Here is a 17,185-nt window from a genome sequence, read left to right as displayed (position 1 = left end):
ACAGCAATCACCGTGCATCCTGTGCTCGGGCAGCTTAAGTGTTTTCTTTACGTTTCCCGCTGAGCTCAAAGTGAAATTAATCTGTTTACGATAAATGAAATGCACCGATGATTCCGCGGTTTCGGGCTGCGGAGTAAGAAAAAAGCTGAGTGAATGTTTGTGGGAAGATTTATACAACAACTGGTCACTTTAAACAGAACCCATCTCACCCTAACCCTTGGATGGAGCTGAAGCCTCCAAAAGTTAACAAGTTGAAAACAAAGTGCTAATGGAGACGGTGGAAAAACGCACACTCAGATAAATAGTTGGAGCTCGGGCCGCTGCTGTAGTTTAATCTAATCAAGGACGCCTGTTTCCATGAGGCTTATTGTTGTGCATCCTCACATGGATGAAAGAGATGGAAACCGTTCCGAGGTTGAGCCCCAGCTGCTTCGGTGACTCCGACTTTCCCCTGCTTAGCATGTGAGAGAATTACAAAAACACTGCACGCTCACATCTGTCGACACAAGTCCAACACATCAGTTAAATATTAGGTTTTTATAAAAGATTTGAGAAAGATCGAGCTCCAGTTCCCCATTTTGCTCCACACAGGCGGTAAAAGGCTGAAGAGCGTCCGCCTCTGCAGCAACTCCGGCTGTAAATATTGTATAAACCGTGGACGCTCCTCAACACAAACAGGTAAATGCTGCGGGGATGAAATGTTTACAGCTCAACTTCCGCCACTTACAGTAAACCGGCCTCCACTGAGGGGCCGTTGAGTACTGGAAAGAAGAAAAAAGAAAGGACGAGGCACATTCGGACATTCCCGTACTCAGGCAACCGCATCTAATACGATCACGGGGGTGTGAGGAGGAGACAGACGGCAAGAGCTCTGAAGAACACGCCTGTCAACCGGGAGTGTTCAAGGACACATTTATAAATCCTGTCAGCAAAAAGGAATGTTTGATGTTATTGTGAGGTTGATATATTTAGGAAACTCTGTATCCACCTAACTGTAAAATAACTAGAAGAAAAGAACTACATCTCTTGATATTTGGTATTAGGACTTCTCTGTGGGGACTTTAAATGAAAAATACACCTTTTTTAAAAAGGACCATTAAAAGGTATCATTATATTTTATTGGATCAGTTATAATAAAGCTGACCCTTCCTGTCATCAGGCACCGGTCACTGAGCTGAGACCTCGTGAAGAAACCCATCCGGGAGATGGATGGCTCCATTAAACCAAACCCACCTGCATATTTTATGCTGCCTTAACGTCAGGAGAATATTAAGGATGTCACAAAGAGTTTCAGAAATAGTGATAAAATGAAATAAATACATCATTAGTTAAACGAATGACTTCAATGTTGTGGAAGCGATGGATTCATTACACTCTTACCTCTCAAAGCCAATTTGTCGGATGGATTTCTCCCACGTGGAACCTGAACACACAGAGAAAAATCATGAGAAGAAAACTTTCTCCTCAGGTGTATAAACAGCTAATTACTTCTTAGTTTATTATTCAAATTTACAATACTATGCACCACCCTCCTGCTTCGTTAAAGCCAATAAAATATATTGTTTTCCTTTATTACATTTAATCTCCAGGTGAGGAAAACATAATCTCTGTTGAGAAAAAGAACCGACATGTCAAGTAAACAAGAAAACAAGAAAGGTTTCACGTGAGCTTTGTTTCCGCAGCTCGTTCGGGGTGAAGTGTTCCTGAGCGTCACTCCGGCGCCCGGAGAAACATTTCCAGGTATTCAACTCTGCTTTTGTTCTGCTGCCAAAGAAAAACTCAGCATCAGTCCGTGACTCGAGCATCTCGACTCAATATATCCGGTTTTACTCTTTGTGTATTGGGTGATTAAGTAGGAGCTGAACCGTTGTTGTGCACAGTGAGGAGAACTAAGATATGACAGATCAACTGTAGAATAATGATAATAATACAGACCAGCCTAATATAAACTGTAAGTTTTGGGTCGACAGCCTAATAAGTGATCCACGGCTGCTCAAATGCATCATCTACGAGCCAGAGTGGGTTAAGTGGACTGGATGAAGAGCAGAGCCAGAGACCTGCACAAGAGGAAATAAGGTCCACTGGTGTGTTTTTGTAAAAACCTCATAATGTGCCACAGAGGTTGATAAAGTCCATTGATTCGGTTAATGCCCCGTTTGGTTCTCGAAATAGAAGCTTAAGGCAAAAAGAGGAAAAACAGTCAGTTAAACATCTGCAACACCTGACTTCCTCCAGCCCAAACTGAGCCTGCAGGTGTCAGAGGGAAAAATCACTCAGGACGGACGCCAAGTTGGGGCCGCAGTCTTATCCACGGGAGGTAGAGACAAGGATTGTGTAACACAGTGTGTGAGACTTTCTTCCCTTCGAGGTGAGTCCACTTTCCTCCCGAAGCCGAGCACCCAAAAATACCTGTCGTTCCTTTAGACTTAATATTAAGATCATAAAACACCCTTTGTTCTTACTGGTCCGTTAACCTCCCAGCACAGCTCTGCACCCTTTCTGATTCACGTTGCCCTTTTCCACAGAGACCGGTGATGTGCAGCGTCAACTTTCCAGCCCCTCGTAACTATCATCACAGAGGAGTCAGTGAATGTCTCATATCTGGAGAACAGGGTGTGTGTGTGGATGCGGAGGAGCGGTAAAGGTCGAGCACAGAGACCAGGGGTGTTAATGAAGGTCCATCCCTGAGGAGATTGTCTCCAAACAACCTTTATGAGCCGAGGGAAATATCAACTGCCGTCAGATATCAGAGGCAAATCAAACTTTCTGGTACTTATGGTTTGTTTGAACTTTCTCAGAGGCCAGACGGACGCGGAGGCAGCTACAAAAGGACGATGACGGCCCAGATATCACATGAAAACATTTTAACGTGACTGTGGTTTATATTGTTCGGTCCCTCCCTGGCAATTTAGTCAACATTATCTGAAGTGTAGTGAGCTCCACCCATCTGGTGACGGGTAATCCAAACCCACCGTGCTGAGTCAGCACGGCGGAATGACCCCCGACTCCAGAGGAAGACGACTCCACCTCATCTGGTGACCAGTCGCTGACCTGCTCCAACAGCTGGAGGTGTTCACTTTGTGCTGGAAAGCTTTTCTCATTCATACACAACTCGGTTTACTTCTCTAATGGTGTATTTGGCCACAGCGGATAGAGGAAATTACATGAAGTCATCTGATGGGGGGGGGGTTCACCGTGGAGGAAGAGGACTCCTTGTTTACACTCGGCTGCCAAAAGGAAAAGGGTGTCAGGGGGCTGAACACCAGATATAGAAAATCTGAGATAAGGCTTTTTCTCAGAAATGTAGGGGGTGGATTCAAGTGGACAAAGACTAATGTGCGGCTTCCTGTTGCATATGCAATAAAAAGGATAGGATGACATTAACTTCAGGAAGAGCAAATCCAAACAATATGTATATAAATCATCACAATGGAGCCAACGTCCAAAATGTATATGCATGAAAAATATTGTGCTTACTTTCCACACACACATATTTAGATTAAGAGCTTCTTCAGCGTCTCCTCAGCCTCAGATTAGCTCATCATGTGTGTGTGTGTGTGTGTGTGTGTGTGTGTGTGTGTGTGTGTGTGTGTGTGTGTGTGTGTGTGTGTGTGTGTGTGTGATGTTAGATTTCCTCCTCATTAATTGTCCGATGACAGCCAGGATCCACCAGCTGTTCACTGTGAGGCAATTCTGAGCAGTGCAGCGACTCCGTTATGATAATGACTCGATGTGTAATTCACCCAAGTGACGATGGAGCTTTATTGTGTAAAGCCTGAAACCTAAATACTGACATATAGGCTACAGTTACTCAGCTTGTTTATAAAACCAGGACGAAGCTGCATTCATGGGCCTCAGACTTAAATACGCCTGGTCACAATATGCAGAAACCCAGAGGGATGATCACTGATTTTTGGGGGGTGGTGGAGTATCTTGCACTTATTGCACAGGGACATTTAAGACGGACAGGAAATGAGGTGACAGAGCGCAGGAGGATATCACACAGCGAGTCCAGGATCCGCTGCAGCGTTTGACCTCTGACCTCTCGGCTCGAGGTGTCTCCCGTTGTTTGATGCCACTGGTTTTACATTTTGTTGTGGTCTAACAAATCCCTTGAAAAGACCAAAAACCAACAATGTGAGTTAGTCTGTAAACACTTTACCACTTCCCCTTCTCTGTCTGGTGCTCTCAGTCCCGCGGCTATTTTCTGAAGATGTAAAAACTTAACAAGACCAAAACAGAGTCTGAAATCACTCCCTTCTCACTGTGCAGTGCACAACAGTTACCTTCCGCCACTTTGGTTAAGTGTCTGAAGTCAGAGTGAGTCAAATTACCCTCAAATATTCCGCAATGGAAAGAAAAGTCATGTCCGTGGCATGTGTTCACTGAACCTTCTAAATGCTAACACGGGCAAACAGGCACTCAAAGCAAATGTTAAGAGATGGTGAGAACAGCAGGAAACATCCGGGGGGCGTAACCTCTGAGAACCATGAATGTGTCTGCAGCCAATTTCATGGCAATTCATCCAGTGACATGTTCAGTCAGAACCTCAGAGGTGAGCTGACTGACAATAGCATCTGTAGAGCTCTTTATAAACAGTCCAGATGTGGAGCCGTGCAGCAGACGTGGTTTAAAGTTCCTCACAGACATACAGAATAACTTCATGTTTCTGAAATAGCCTCAGAATTCCCTGAAACTGTATTTTTCGGGGGTATTATGGTTGTTTTAATGAGTATTTTCACTATTAGTACAGTGTTGGTGTGTTATTTTTTAGTTTTTGTCTCATTCATGATTCATATGTCTTGATTTTTAACCTTTAAACCGTTTTTTCTTACAAGTGATGCTGAGTGTAACATGTAAACCTCTCCATTCTGCATTGGATCCTGAGGTATACAAGAAAATTAGGTTTTTTTATTTGGCAGTGAAACGGAAATTAAAGCTTCTCAAAACACATATAATGTTCCAAAATATCTTTGTAATGCAAAGAACTATTAGGTAACGAGACGTATGTAAAAGAGAGAGGTGGATATACACAGTTTAGATCTGGAGTTAAACATAGAAGTTATGGTTTCGTGCCTTCAGGGATTTATCTGTGAGGAACGTGCGGCTCTTGAGGCCTCGGTAATAAAGATTTCCTTGAGTGAATATTTAGTCTACCCTCTCTCAGAGGCTCTGTGTGTTTCTCCCTCAGACGATAAGGTTCCTTCTGCCTCTCGAGCAAAGCTGTGCTGCGCCCCGGACGCTGGAAAGTGAGTCGCCTCCATTAGAGAGAACAAGTCATTAGAACACAAGGTCAAGCTCTGTCCCGTCCGGACACCGATTTCACAGTCTGATACGGTTTCATGAGAAGTCGAACGCCAGCCGTTAACACCTTCCCCACACCGGCTCAGTCTCTTACACTGTTTGCTTTACGGGCAGCGAGAATCTGGGCCCGTTCGGCACAAGGAAGCTAATCACAGTGAGGAATGTGTGAGATTCATAAATCTTCCCAATGTGGCTAAATGCAATAAGAGATGTGTACAGAGATTGTGTATCATCATCACAGGGTGTATTTTTACCTCCTTCTGCCGAGGGAACGTGTCTTCACTTAGTTTTTTAGGTGGAAACTTTCCCTCGGGTGGTGTAAGAGCTTCACACTTTCTGGAGATAAACGACCCCTTGACCCTGCACCGAGGGGTCGGGTCAGGGTGTGAGCACAGGAGCCGCCTGTGTGATGGATGGGTCACACGTGTGCACACACACTGTTGTGAACATGTGGCCAAAGAAGCAGAGATTCCTCCGTTTGGGTCTCAAATGACGGGTCATAGAAACGGAAGAGTGACAGACAACTTTAAAGGGATAGTTCACCCAAAAAGGAAATTTCACTCATTATCTACTCAGCACTTTGCCGATGGAGGAGGCCGTCATTTTTTTTACGGTAGTTCAAACTGGACAAACTAAACCTTTTGAGTTTATATGACAACTGAACGTTCTCTTTTTATGTTTCGGAGTGGAGGGTGAGGTGAGGGGTTACTCAGCTGCAAAGTGCAACTTCACCACTAGATGTCACTAAATTCGACACACTGAACCTTTAAGGAATTAGTCACCAAAAACTTGGAATTCGAGGGACCTCACCGAGAAGTCACAGAATCTGGCGATATTTTCTAGCAGCCTAAATATCTAGATGAATCAGCAACAACTCTCACTATGAAAAGTGAAAATATTTGGCATATTATTATTAGTTTGTGTTGTTTCATTATGTCCATCTGTAGATATTGCAAGAGTCGTCATGGTGGTCACCTTTGATTTCTACACCCACACCCAACAAACCTGGCAACAGGGTGCGGAGCCGGGACTATAGAGGCTGCAGTGTACTCACAGTTGAAGTCGGAGCTGATGGAGTTCCCGGCCAGGAGGCTGTTGACGGTAATCTGATAGATGATGTGCATCAGCAGGAAGGACATACTGGTGAAGCACAGGGACTGCAGCAGGCGGCCTGTGTGGCCTGCGGGAGGAGAAAAGGCCTGAAGTTAATCCACCACTACCACAAACTCTCACTTTTAAGGATTTCCACATGTTATTTCTACACTCAAAACACACAAAGAGTATCTCTCTTTCATCCGTTCAGCCACTGAGACATTTCTGAGTTGTGCAACATTCAGAAGTGTCTCGTATTTCTGGATTCTCAAAGTAATCTCAGGAGCAGGACTGTATTTGAACATGGACAGCTGTTTCCTATCGCGAACAACTCAGAGAACAATGATTCATATTCATGCGATCAGCTGTGGTGCGGTTTCGTATGAACTGGTTAGGACGGTGGAGGTGACTGGGAGAGCACCCGAGTGGGATTTTTCGGTGGATCCCAACACGTATCCTCTAAATGAAATGGCAACGCTGCTATTGAGCAAAGCTTATTTGGGTTGAAAAGTCAAATAAACATTCCTGTGGCCCACGAGCCCTCGGATTCTCTCCGATCCCCCAGCTGATCGGCAGAGGAGCAGAACCAGACCTCCGACCTGATCTCACTCTTTGGTTTTCAGTTTGAGAAGCTTTTCAAACTTTTCCAAAACTATATAATGGCAACATATCGGCATTGATGGACCAAGCGTCTTTTTTTTATGCACATTTAGTTAAGAGCACAGTTAGTGGACGGTAGTGATCCGAGGAGGGATGGATGAGCGGAGTCGGAGGAGCTGCCACAGCTGTTCACCACATGGACCTTTTATACTGCCCCTACAGGTATTTGGGATAATTTCAGGAGTTGTTATGGTGATAATTCACGACAGTAGGATTTGTTCTGACAGGCAAAAATAAATTGTTGATCCTAAGGGAAGGATGAGTGTTTGGTGACGTCATCACAATATTTCTTGTTGCCCCTGAGAGACACAGTTTACATATCTGCACAATTTATTCCACTGGTTCTTATTAAATGTACTGCATCCTTGCCGGGAACACATAATAGCTGCACTGTAGTGTGGCACAACACCCTGGCAGAGCGCTGCTGCTGCTGCTGCTGCTGAGCCTCGGGCCGCTGAGAACTTTATCAAATGTGCACCAACAACACAACCAGCTTATTAAAATGTTGAAGTGAAAACAATTTGTGATAATTTCCCATTGCAATTCCCTGGGAGGGAGAAGAATGCTTGTAAATATGAGGAGTGTTTGCGAGCTCCTGCAGCCACGTTGGTCTGAGGGCTCTGGACAATCCAGCGCTTCGGCTCCTTTGACCTTATTTTCCTATTTAGTGAAACTGTTTTTCTATTCGACGGCCATTTGTCTTGGTTTCCTGATGCTCTTCTCCCATGAGTATTTTCGCATCACTTCATTACTCAGTCTGAAAATACCTCCCCGAGAGTATTCTTAAAAAAGAGAGGGCATTGTTTTGATTTAAAAGATACTGCTCTTCCTATAATCAATCAGAGAATCCATTCTGAGACAGTAGGATCTGATTTAACCTCATGGAAAAGTTTGAGAAACAGTTTGAACACCGACTCAATTTGGCCCCGTGTACCGGGACCCCGAGCCAGACTTAAGAATAGAGGAGAAAAAACATGTCTCGGATCTGGAGGAGGACCAATAAGGACGGATGATAAACCGAAGAGAAGTGTCCAAAACCAGACGACCTCTTTTAGAAGCTCAAACATAAACCTGATAAATCAAGCATAAGAGACATTTATACAGATTCATGCTACGGTGGTAAAAGAGTGTCTGAGGGAAATGATCGTGTCAATCAAATGAGGCAGGTTGCACGCTACGCTAACGGATCTTAAAAAGCCGGCTGCACACACACGAGAATCAGTTTAGATTCTGTTCACTGGCTCGGAGGATTTAATGCCTTCAAGAGGCAGCCGAGCCAAATACGGCCAATTAAGACATTAGAGAGTAAATCCCAAACAACTACAATAGGTTTGTCGGCAGAAACGGAAACGGAGAAGTGCACAGGGCCGTGTCCTCTGGCTTTTTCAAATGATACCTAATGCATTATTCATGTGTAACATTTGGTTTAAATCAACTTTACAGATCCAGCTGCTGCACGTCCTTTAAAACCCGAGCAGACAAGAACCAAACAGACCATCAAGACAAATTCAGCTCCATCTCTTTATCTGTGTAAAACAATGAATAAAATCTAGAGTGCGACTCATTTCTGCACAGTTACATGTAGTTTGTAGCATCAGTGTGTATCTGTAGGTTTACACAGTTTGCATTGATTGAGCAGATCTGCAGACATAAGGAGATAAATATCAACTCCACAGATTATCTTTTTAATATTTCAATCAGTGATAAACTCTAAACAACCTTTAATACATTTGAATAATTGACGCAGGAGATTAATCACAACCATCCCCAAATATGATCAGCTGTCATTAACATTTTTACAAAATCATGTGGAGTTTTCCATCTCAACAAAACCTTGTTAGTCCTGCACTAGTTCTACTTTCCACTCATTTTTCAATCAGTAAATATAATCCTGCTGCTGGGACGTGTTCTCTGTGACGTCCTCACGCTGTCTCCTGCCGTCCTGCTCTCTGAAGACATGTGAGGAGAACACATGAGGATCATGTCCAGCAGCTTCTACACTTAAATAATATCTCATACTATCACCTCAGGCAATTTACTTCACTTCATTAATGCAACAATGACTGGATCACGGTTACGTGAACATAAGAGTTCCTCACAATATTCATTATAAGGAAAAAAGGAAAACGTTATGTAAAGTAAGTGCCCTCTTGAAAAAACACTTTAAAGTAAGTACATCTTTTTTTTATTCATTTTATTCCACAGTTTTTTACTCTACTGTAAACGTTGGTTGAACTCCATCTTGTTAGCATTACAATCAATAGGGAATAAAACTGGAGCAAAAATTACTAAATCAACACAACATTTCAACAGAAAACTGACAACCTGTCGATTTGATGTTTAATTAAAAGCTCAAGTATTTTCTAGGCAAACCTAAAATGAAAATGAACATGTTCGGTCGTCTCCCTGTTGCTCAAAACTAAACAACTAATAAACATATAGAAAACAATCAGCAGATTAATATACTATTAAAGTGGAAGTAGTAGCTTGTAAGTGTCTTGTTAGTAACAAAGAAAACTGTCGTGTATTTCATCTTCTGTAATATCAGATAAAACACAGATCATCTCAGGCGGGGACATGATCTTATGGCTTCACCTCCACTCGGGGGGGGTTTCATCAAACATAGATCAATCTGCACACATCTGTTGAAGTCAACATGCAGCTTCACTAGAAGACTTTTCTCGTTAAGTATTGATGAGAGAGTAAGTGGTCCACTCTCCGTTCTCTCTCCTCTGCTCTGCCTCTCTTTCTCCTTTACTTCCTGACTGTTATTGCAGCTGGAGATGAGCGGAGCCATTCTCGTACTGGATGTTGTTCCTGCCGCCGATATGGCTTTATGTATTATTAAACACGGCATGTGGTCTCCGGCAGAAACTCACATTATGAGCGGTCTGAGGGGGTGTGCTGTTAAATGTTTTGTGGTGAGGGCGGTGCATGAAGGCGTGGTGGAGCTCCACCACCACAATCCCACATTTTACCACCTGTGAGGAGACGAGCTTCTCAGACATCCAGAGAGATGTACGTCTCTTTAGAGGAGGAGCGATCGCTGGACAATGTGAATGTTCACCTGTGTCGAGCATGGAGTTTGTTTTTCAAACTCTCAAAATACCAGAGAGCTTAAATACCAATCCGCTGAATTAGCTCAAAACACTTGTCAACGCAATTTCTCTTTTTCTTTTTCTCCTCAGCTTTTGTGTCCAAGCTCATTATTACATCTGTCTGTGCTCAAAAAGGATAAAACAATCATATTCATCAAGTGGACATGAGGCCTGGCCCAGACGAACTGTAGCTGCCTATCTCAGATCTGGCTCTGTGCATCATTCTTATTATTACAGATGGACCGGTGCCCTCAAGGAGCTATATTCCCTTTCATGGTCTTTCGCAGGTGCCAAATCCATCCTCAACTCAAAGAAATTACAAGTCCCCCAGAGGAGGCTTGTGTAACAAAGAGAACAACAATTCACACTGGAGACTTTTGGGGGGAAACAGTCGTGAGATGTGACAACACGAAGAGAGAACTTACCCTGCATGGACGTGATCGAAGGCTCTGCAAAGAGCGGGAGGAGCAGGAGGTAGATGAGGTAGACGAAGGACAGGCCATTGTACCTGAACAGGCAAGCTGCGGAGAAAGACAGAAAAACAAATCACGTTTAAATCACAATAAACAACAGAAATGTTTTTAAAGTTTAAATACCAGTACTGTAAAAAGGGTATTTAGAGCTTTTAGAGCAATGCTGCATTACGTATCGTTTTAAAAGTACAATGAAATGCAGGAGTTGGCAGTGGCGACAAGCTGCTTGGTCATGAGTCATCACAAATCTGAGAGGAACATATGGCGAAGGTCAATAAAATGCTTCTGGTATATAAAAGCTGCTCATACCAATGAAAACATTCTTCAACCCTCACAAGCCTCGTGATGAGCTCGTCTGGGATCCGCTGCACAAAGAGCCGGAGCTTCATTCAGTCGTTCAAGGAATCGACATTTATACAACAACCACTCGACATTTAACTGACTGCTCTGCCAGAGGTCAGATCTGCCGCTCTGTGAAGTGGGATGCTTCACACAGGGCAGCTTTGTATCGTATGTGATGATTTCATTTTGTCAGAATCCCTCAGAATTTCATGGATTGTGAGAATAATCGAAACTGGATCCTTCTTTTATGAGAGAAATCTGAACAAATAGCACATCAGAGACGAAGCGCTGTCACGCAGCAGACATCCCCAAACTGTACGATGGGTTGGAAACAGGAAAATAAAAGTTTGGAAGCCAAAACTGTAGATGACACATGGAGCGAAATGTCAGAGGGTTTGGTTTGAGTCCCTTTGATCAAGAGAGAAAGTGAGAGTTGATAAAACCATTTATTAATTCTGCATCTTTGGAATTTTGTTGTTTAATTTGCATTTTATATTTGTTAAATTTCAGTGAATTCATTTGGCAGCGGTTTGGATAATTAAGAAATTCGCTTCATTGTAAACTTTCCCACTTTGGGTTTTACACTTTGTGATGTGATGGACATTTTTCACCGTTTCCTGACATTTTAAAGACTTAATGATTCGTAGATTAACCAATAAAGAATTAGCTGATTAACTGAGGATGAAAATAGTCATAAGTTGCAGCCGTGTACTTTGAATTTAACGAACCATTTCACTATTTGTCGCTACACACTGGATTATGTAACTCCACACACACACTTCCCCTACACACACACACACAGACACACACATTAACACCAACTGTCCGGGCACATGAGGGAAGTCGTTTGAGCTCATGATGAAAGTTAAAGCACTTAAGTGCAAACAAGACTTCCAAAAAAACATTAATTGATGTATTGATCCGCAGCACACCTCATTTCCCCGAGTCGTCGCCCCGACCATCTGCACCGAAGCTTATACCAGTTAAACAGCTCACGTCACCTGCTGATGAACATCAGTTAGAGTGTCCGGAGTGAAACACTGGAGAAAACCACTTCAACTCTGGAGCTCGGACGTGAAGCACAATGAGTAGCGAGATCACAAATCCGTGAAAATAAACTCAGATAGATTGTTAGCGAACAGGATTGTGCAAAATCTACTAAACCGATTTACAGTAAATTATGTGGAGAGGTGAAGCATGAAGGACATTTTGTTGTGGATCTGGATGAAGGATATTTTTCACTTTCTTTGACATTACAGGATAGAACGTTTATCAATATATCTGTTGATTCCTCAGGGAATAAATCATGTTCAGGGGCCTGATATTTACGAGCGTGTGCAATTTGGTGCAGAATCCAAACCAAAACACGTATCTAGTGAATTTAATGTGGTTTCATAAGGAGACTGTTGGGCCTTGGTGCAGGTTTATGAGGGCTTTTCTAGTCATGCAACATTTACAACTCCCACTTCTTATGAAGTATGCACCATGTGTGATAAGCTGTATATCTTGGAGCTGTAGGTAGGAAGGAAGTGCACAGTGACGCTGTATAAAATGTGGACCCACACTCTGGCCTCCCAGATTTCTTATAGCACTTATATCAACAAGCAGAAAGTTTACGACCTCCTGAGTTACCGTAAGTCGCAGAGATCGTCCCGTCGAGGCAGCTACTGGTTCGACAACTACTGAGGAATTACATTTAACTGCTTTAAAATTGTGCTTTTATTTATCTTCGCAACCTCAATGGACCTATTCATCGACACCGGCGGTGACTTGTCTCGTGCTGGAGTGAAGCCGAAGCTCATCTGTGGATTTGTGATTGAGTGTCAAGTTTGTGTGTGAATTCTGACAAATCACTAATATACTAGCACAACCAAAAAGCTCTTTGGAATTATTGTTCATTTTGTTTTAAACAAGTCGGTGAGAGACCTTTCTTTTCTTTTGTTACTCGAGCCTCTTGGGTGAATTAACTCTTGGTCTCTGCACCATTTCCATCCCCACCCATTTCTTTTTATCTCGGTTAAATGTGGCATTAAATAAGCTCCAAAAATGCCCACTTTGCCCAAGTTGGCAGGCTGACATCTGCACCGCCCCGTTATTCATCTGCTCAAACACAAATCTATTGCAGTCATTTGGTATCTGCGCTGTGAGGAGAGGATCAGTCTGTGTGTGATTGGCTCGGCTCCAGCTGCCCGCCTGCAGACACTTGACCGCAGTCTTCCTGACCATTTGCCCGAGTGACTCACCAACTGAGGATTTCGACACAGGGAATGAAAATAAACTGCCCTTGTTTTCAGACATCAGATTACTGAGAAGAAGAAAGAACAGAATTCCCATCTACGGGTGAATCGGGCTTTTTGTCTTTCCCAGTTACATCTATTATTTCAGACACATGCAAAGCCTCAACACTACAAGAAAGTGAAACCAGAGCCAACTGACTTCAGGGTTTTGAGCCCAAAACACATAGATGTGGTGATGGGAGATAAGGTCGGTGCGGTGCCTGGCCAGGCCGAGCACGGGGGAGATAACAGAGGAATCTAAATCCCTCTGAGGGAAATAAGAGCAGAGCACATTAAGTCACTGCCTTTTGTATTGTGGCTTTAAAGGTTTTTTCATCATCGTGATTTTCAACAAACTAAAACAGTTATTTTTTATTGAATTAATACAAACAGGACATATTTTAAAGTGCACAAGTCAACAGAATAAATAGCATGGCTCTAGTCAATAATGAAGAATTGTTAGATATTATATCTTTAAACGCAACACTCTTATTTGTACAGCTCTGCCTTGACGTGAACTTTGGTTCATGTCCCATCTGCTAACATGGAGGAGCTTTACTGCAGCCAGCCACCAGGGGGCAATTATAATGTTTTGGCTTCACTTTAAAAGGAGCCGTCATGAAGTCCATCTTTATTTAGACTCGGTCTTTCTTCTTATACAAAGTTAAAATGGGGGAATAAACTATAATTTCAATTTTTCTTGAGGGAGAAACATTTAATTTGTGATCTCTATAATAAAGATATTTGTAAAAAGTGTTGTTTCTACAGCCACTTCTCCTCTGGTGCTGGACTCCGGCTGCTTGTATCTCTGTGATGCATCTGAGGAGCGATTTGTAAGCAGAAATTGATTTTGTCTTAAATTGCCTGGAATTAAAACTCAAACACAGAACCATCATGTTTCCAGTGATACACGTCCACTTGTGTCCGTCTTTTATTTGTGCTTTACTCTGCTGCAGCCGGGGCCGAGGCAGCACCACTGACCCGCTGCTCTGTCTGTAGATCCACGCATGTTCCATGTGGGGCCGGACATCTGGGAAACTACACGCTCATAATCATGTTCACACTCCAAACTCGGCCAGTAAACACATAAACAGGAGCCTGTTTGATCAGCCAAACTGTAACTGTGTGCAAATGTGTGTGTGAGTGTGTGTGGTGGAGGGACTGTGTACACACGGGCCCAGCAGTTCGGCACTTTTCAATAGAGGTGCTGTCAGATGGCCAACAGAAAACACAGACTTCAGCAGACGAGTCTTTCACTGGGACACGAGAACCGGGATCTGCAACGTATATTACTCTGGTGAACATATGCAGCAAGTGGGACGGAGACGTTGGGAGTCGGAGGACAGCTGCTCTGCTGTTTGTTCAGCACCACCAGGACAAAAACACGGCTTTACCGTCAATCACGTGACATCAAATCCAAAAACTGTAAGAACTGGGACGGAAACGAGAGACAGAGAAGAAATAAAACCTCAAATCCTTCCTATGACAAATAATCAAGACAATACAATTAGCAGCTTAAGACTGTTTGCTGAAGGTTATTGGTTCATTCAGGAGTTTGATTTGCTCCAAAAATGATGTTTGCTTGTTTGTAAGCAGGATTAGACCAAAGCAACAGAACGGATTTCCACTGAACTTGCTGGAAGGATGTGACATGAGTCAGGGAACAACCCATTCAATTCTGGTTTTGATCTGGATTCCACTTCCTTCAATGTTGTGTGATTGGGCATTTTTCAACATTTTCACAGATTTCCCAGGGAATCATTAATGGATCTTTATGAAGAAGGGAACTGATTTCTATGAATGTGTTTGATTTGGTGCATCTTGGTTGAACTTGGGCCTTGATGGAGGAACCCACTGGTGGAGGAACCCACTGGTTTTAATAAAGACGAGATCCTCCGGCTGACAGAAATAGAGACAATGGAAACCGCAGGTTGTGAATCAGGTGATGCCGATGACCCGCTCTCCTCCCCGACGCCGTCTGCACTCGCATACGTTCCCCTCCGTCCACTTTACAGTTCCTCCATCCTGTCGGCTGCGTGGCTGCAGAGTAGCTGTGCTCATTTGCACTTTGAAAAAACATCAAATATTAAAGGTATGTTTACGATAAAAGGGGAAGGCAATTCTTCTCTCCCTCACAACCGCATTATTAATTCATACTGTTAAAACGACTTTCCACGAATTAATGGAGACAATGCATGGCCTCACAATTGCTTTTGGAAATAAAGGGGGGCATGGGGCTGTCAGGTGATGCATTATGGTGGTACTGAGTGGGTCTTATCTATGGAAAGCATGCTGTTAGCTTTCACGTCAGCATAATAAGTCTCACGCAGACACCAGAGTGGAACCTCAGTGGCAGTTAGACGCTAATCTTCCTTCACTTGTGGCCTACCACAGAATCACGGCTTCGAAACCCAAAGTAAACTGCATTTAATAGAGTCTAACCAAGGCGTCGTCAAACCTCCGGCTCCATCTCTCCGACAACCTGCCTCCCAGAGCGTGACCTCTCAGTCACCCGGCTCCGAGCCGCTCACACTCCCTGTTGGGTCCAAACAAGCCGCCAGGTTTGAGTATGAATCACCTAAAATCTACATAGCAAAAGAATGAATCAAGCAAGACATCCAACAACACAGCAACCGCAGCATCTCCCCTTGAGCAAAGTTAACAAAGTTAGAAAGTGCAGTAAACAAAGCGACCGAAGCGCGGAGGGAATGAGAAACAACACACGACATGTAGCTCTAACACTGTCAAGGCTGTGTAAATGTTAATCAATAGTATTAACACCGCTCGGCGTCCAGTCAGCAGCTAAACAATCAATAACAACACAAACGATTCAATGATGACTCATTAATAGACACTGCTCTGAAACCACAATGGAAACTAAATCACCAGAGCTATATAAGCACATGTGTATTTTAATGTGACTAGTGTATCTGGGTATTTTTTAAACCTTTTGACCCAGAAATTCATTTATTTCTCTCGTGCAAATTGAAATAAAACTTATTAAAATGAAACCGAAGAGTAGAAAAGTTTGTGATGTCGGGATTTGAGTCGCTCCTGTTTGATTCCCAGACATTTGTAGACTTCCTCGCTGTCACGTAAACACTGAGCAGTGACAGGATGCTCTGCTCGGGCTGTTTCCTCTTCTCCTGTTTCCAGTAAGAATGTGACAGGTGAGGGAACAGAGCTCACACACTCGCACATGATGTTGTTTGTAATGTATATCACAGCTGGAGTGGGACATTTGTTTGGGTTCAGTTTATTAGGTCACATCTCAGAGGTGATGGGGGAATGAACTGTGACCTCTGGCGTCATGGGGTCAAACCTCATAAACTCGAAATAGACGCTCAGCCAGCCATAAGTCTGCTGCTCTTGACATCCCACACACAAATACTTCAAGTTCGTGCCATGAGAGTTTTAATTCGGGTCAGATTATCAGTGCACAAAAGGTGGAAAAGGGAGAGTTTTCTAGATAAAAACTCAAATGTTAAAACCACAGTCTTCATTTAGCTGGATTTCAGTACAAACAGAAATATGGGGATGGTGGATTAACTCCATCCCTGTTAATTGATCAATCATTCAACCACAGCTCGACCACAAGCAGCAGAACAGACCAAATACAAACGTATGGATGAGAGATGGAGACTCACCGGCTGCGAGACACAGAGGCAGCAGCAGCCTGAAGATCAGCCCACACACCATCTCAGAGGCCATGGCTCCGGCAGCCCGGGTGGAACCAGGTCAAAGTCAAATTGGGGGATTGTCTCTCTTAAGATTTCTCTCGCATCCCAAACTCTGTCAAGTCAAATCCCAGCTGGCGTCAAACTGGTGCGCTCCTCCAAACGGCCACATCGGCTCCCCGTCATGGCACCTGGACCCCGGGGCTTATTCCACGGCTGCCGAGGCTCCCTGCTGCGAGCATGTCACCGGGGGGTGCAGGTCA

The 17,185-nt window shown here is 43.6% G+C and overlaps 1 protein-coding gene across 1 annotated transcript in view; it reads right to left on the bottom strand.

Annotated features, from left to right (window-relative positions):
- Window positions 1-16,956, bottom strand: part of LOC133017930 (piezo-type mechanosensitive ion channel component 2) — a 65,535-nt gene extending 48,579 nt beyond the window's left edge. Inside the window, exons 1-4 of the mRNA XM_061084186.1 lie at window positions 16,893-16,956; window positions 10,580-10,675; window positions 6,359-6,484; window positions 1,381-1,423 (exon numbers count right to left, since the gene is read on the bottom strand). Of these exons, the coding sequence (XP_060940169.1) occupies window positions 1,381-1,423; window positions 6,359-6,484; window positions 10,580-10,675; window positions 16,893-16,956 (329 nt within the window). The remainder of the gene's footprint in view (window positions 1-1,380; window positions 1,424-6,358; window positions 6,485-10,579; window positions 10,676-16,892) is intronic.
- Window positions 16,957-17,185: the final 229 nt, after the last annotated feature.

This window comes from Limanda limanda, chromosome 13, assembly GCF_963576545.1.
Source record: "Limanda limanda chromosome 13, fLimLim1.1, whole genome shotgun sequence".
Taxonomy (NCBI): domain Eukaryota; kingdom Metazoa; phylum Chordata; class Actinopteri; order Pleuronectiformes; family Pleuronectidae; genus Limanda; species Limanda limanda.
This window is presented reverse-complemented; position numbering and strand designations above follow the sequence as displayed.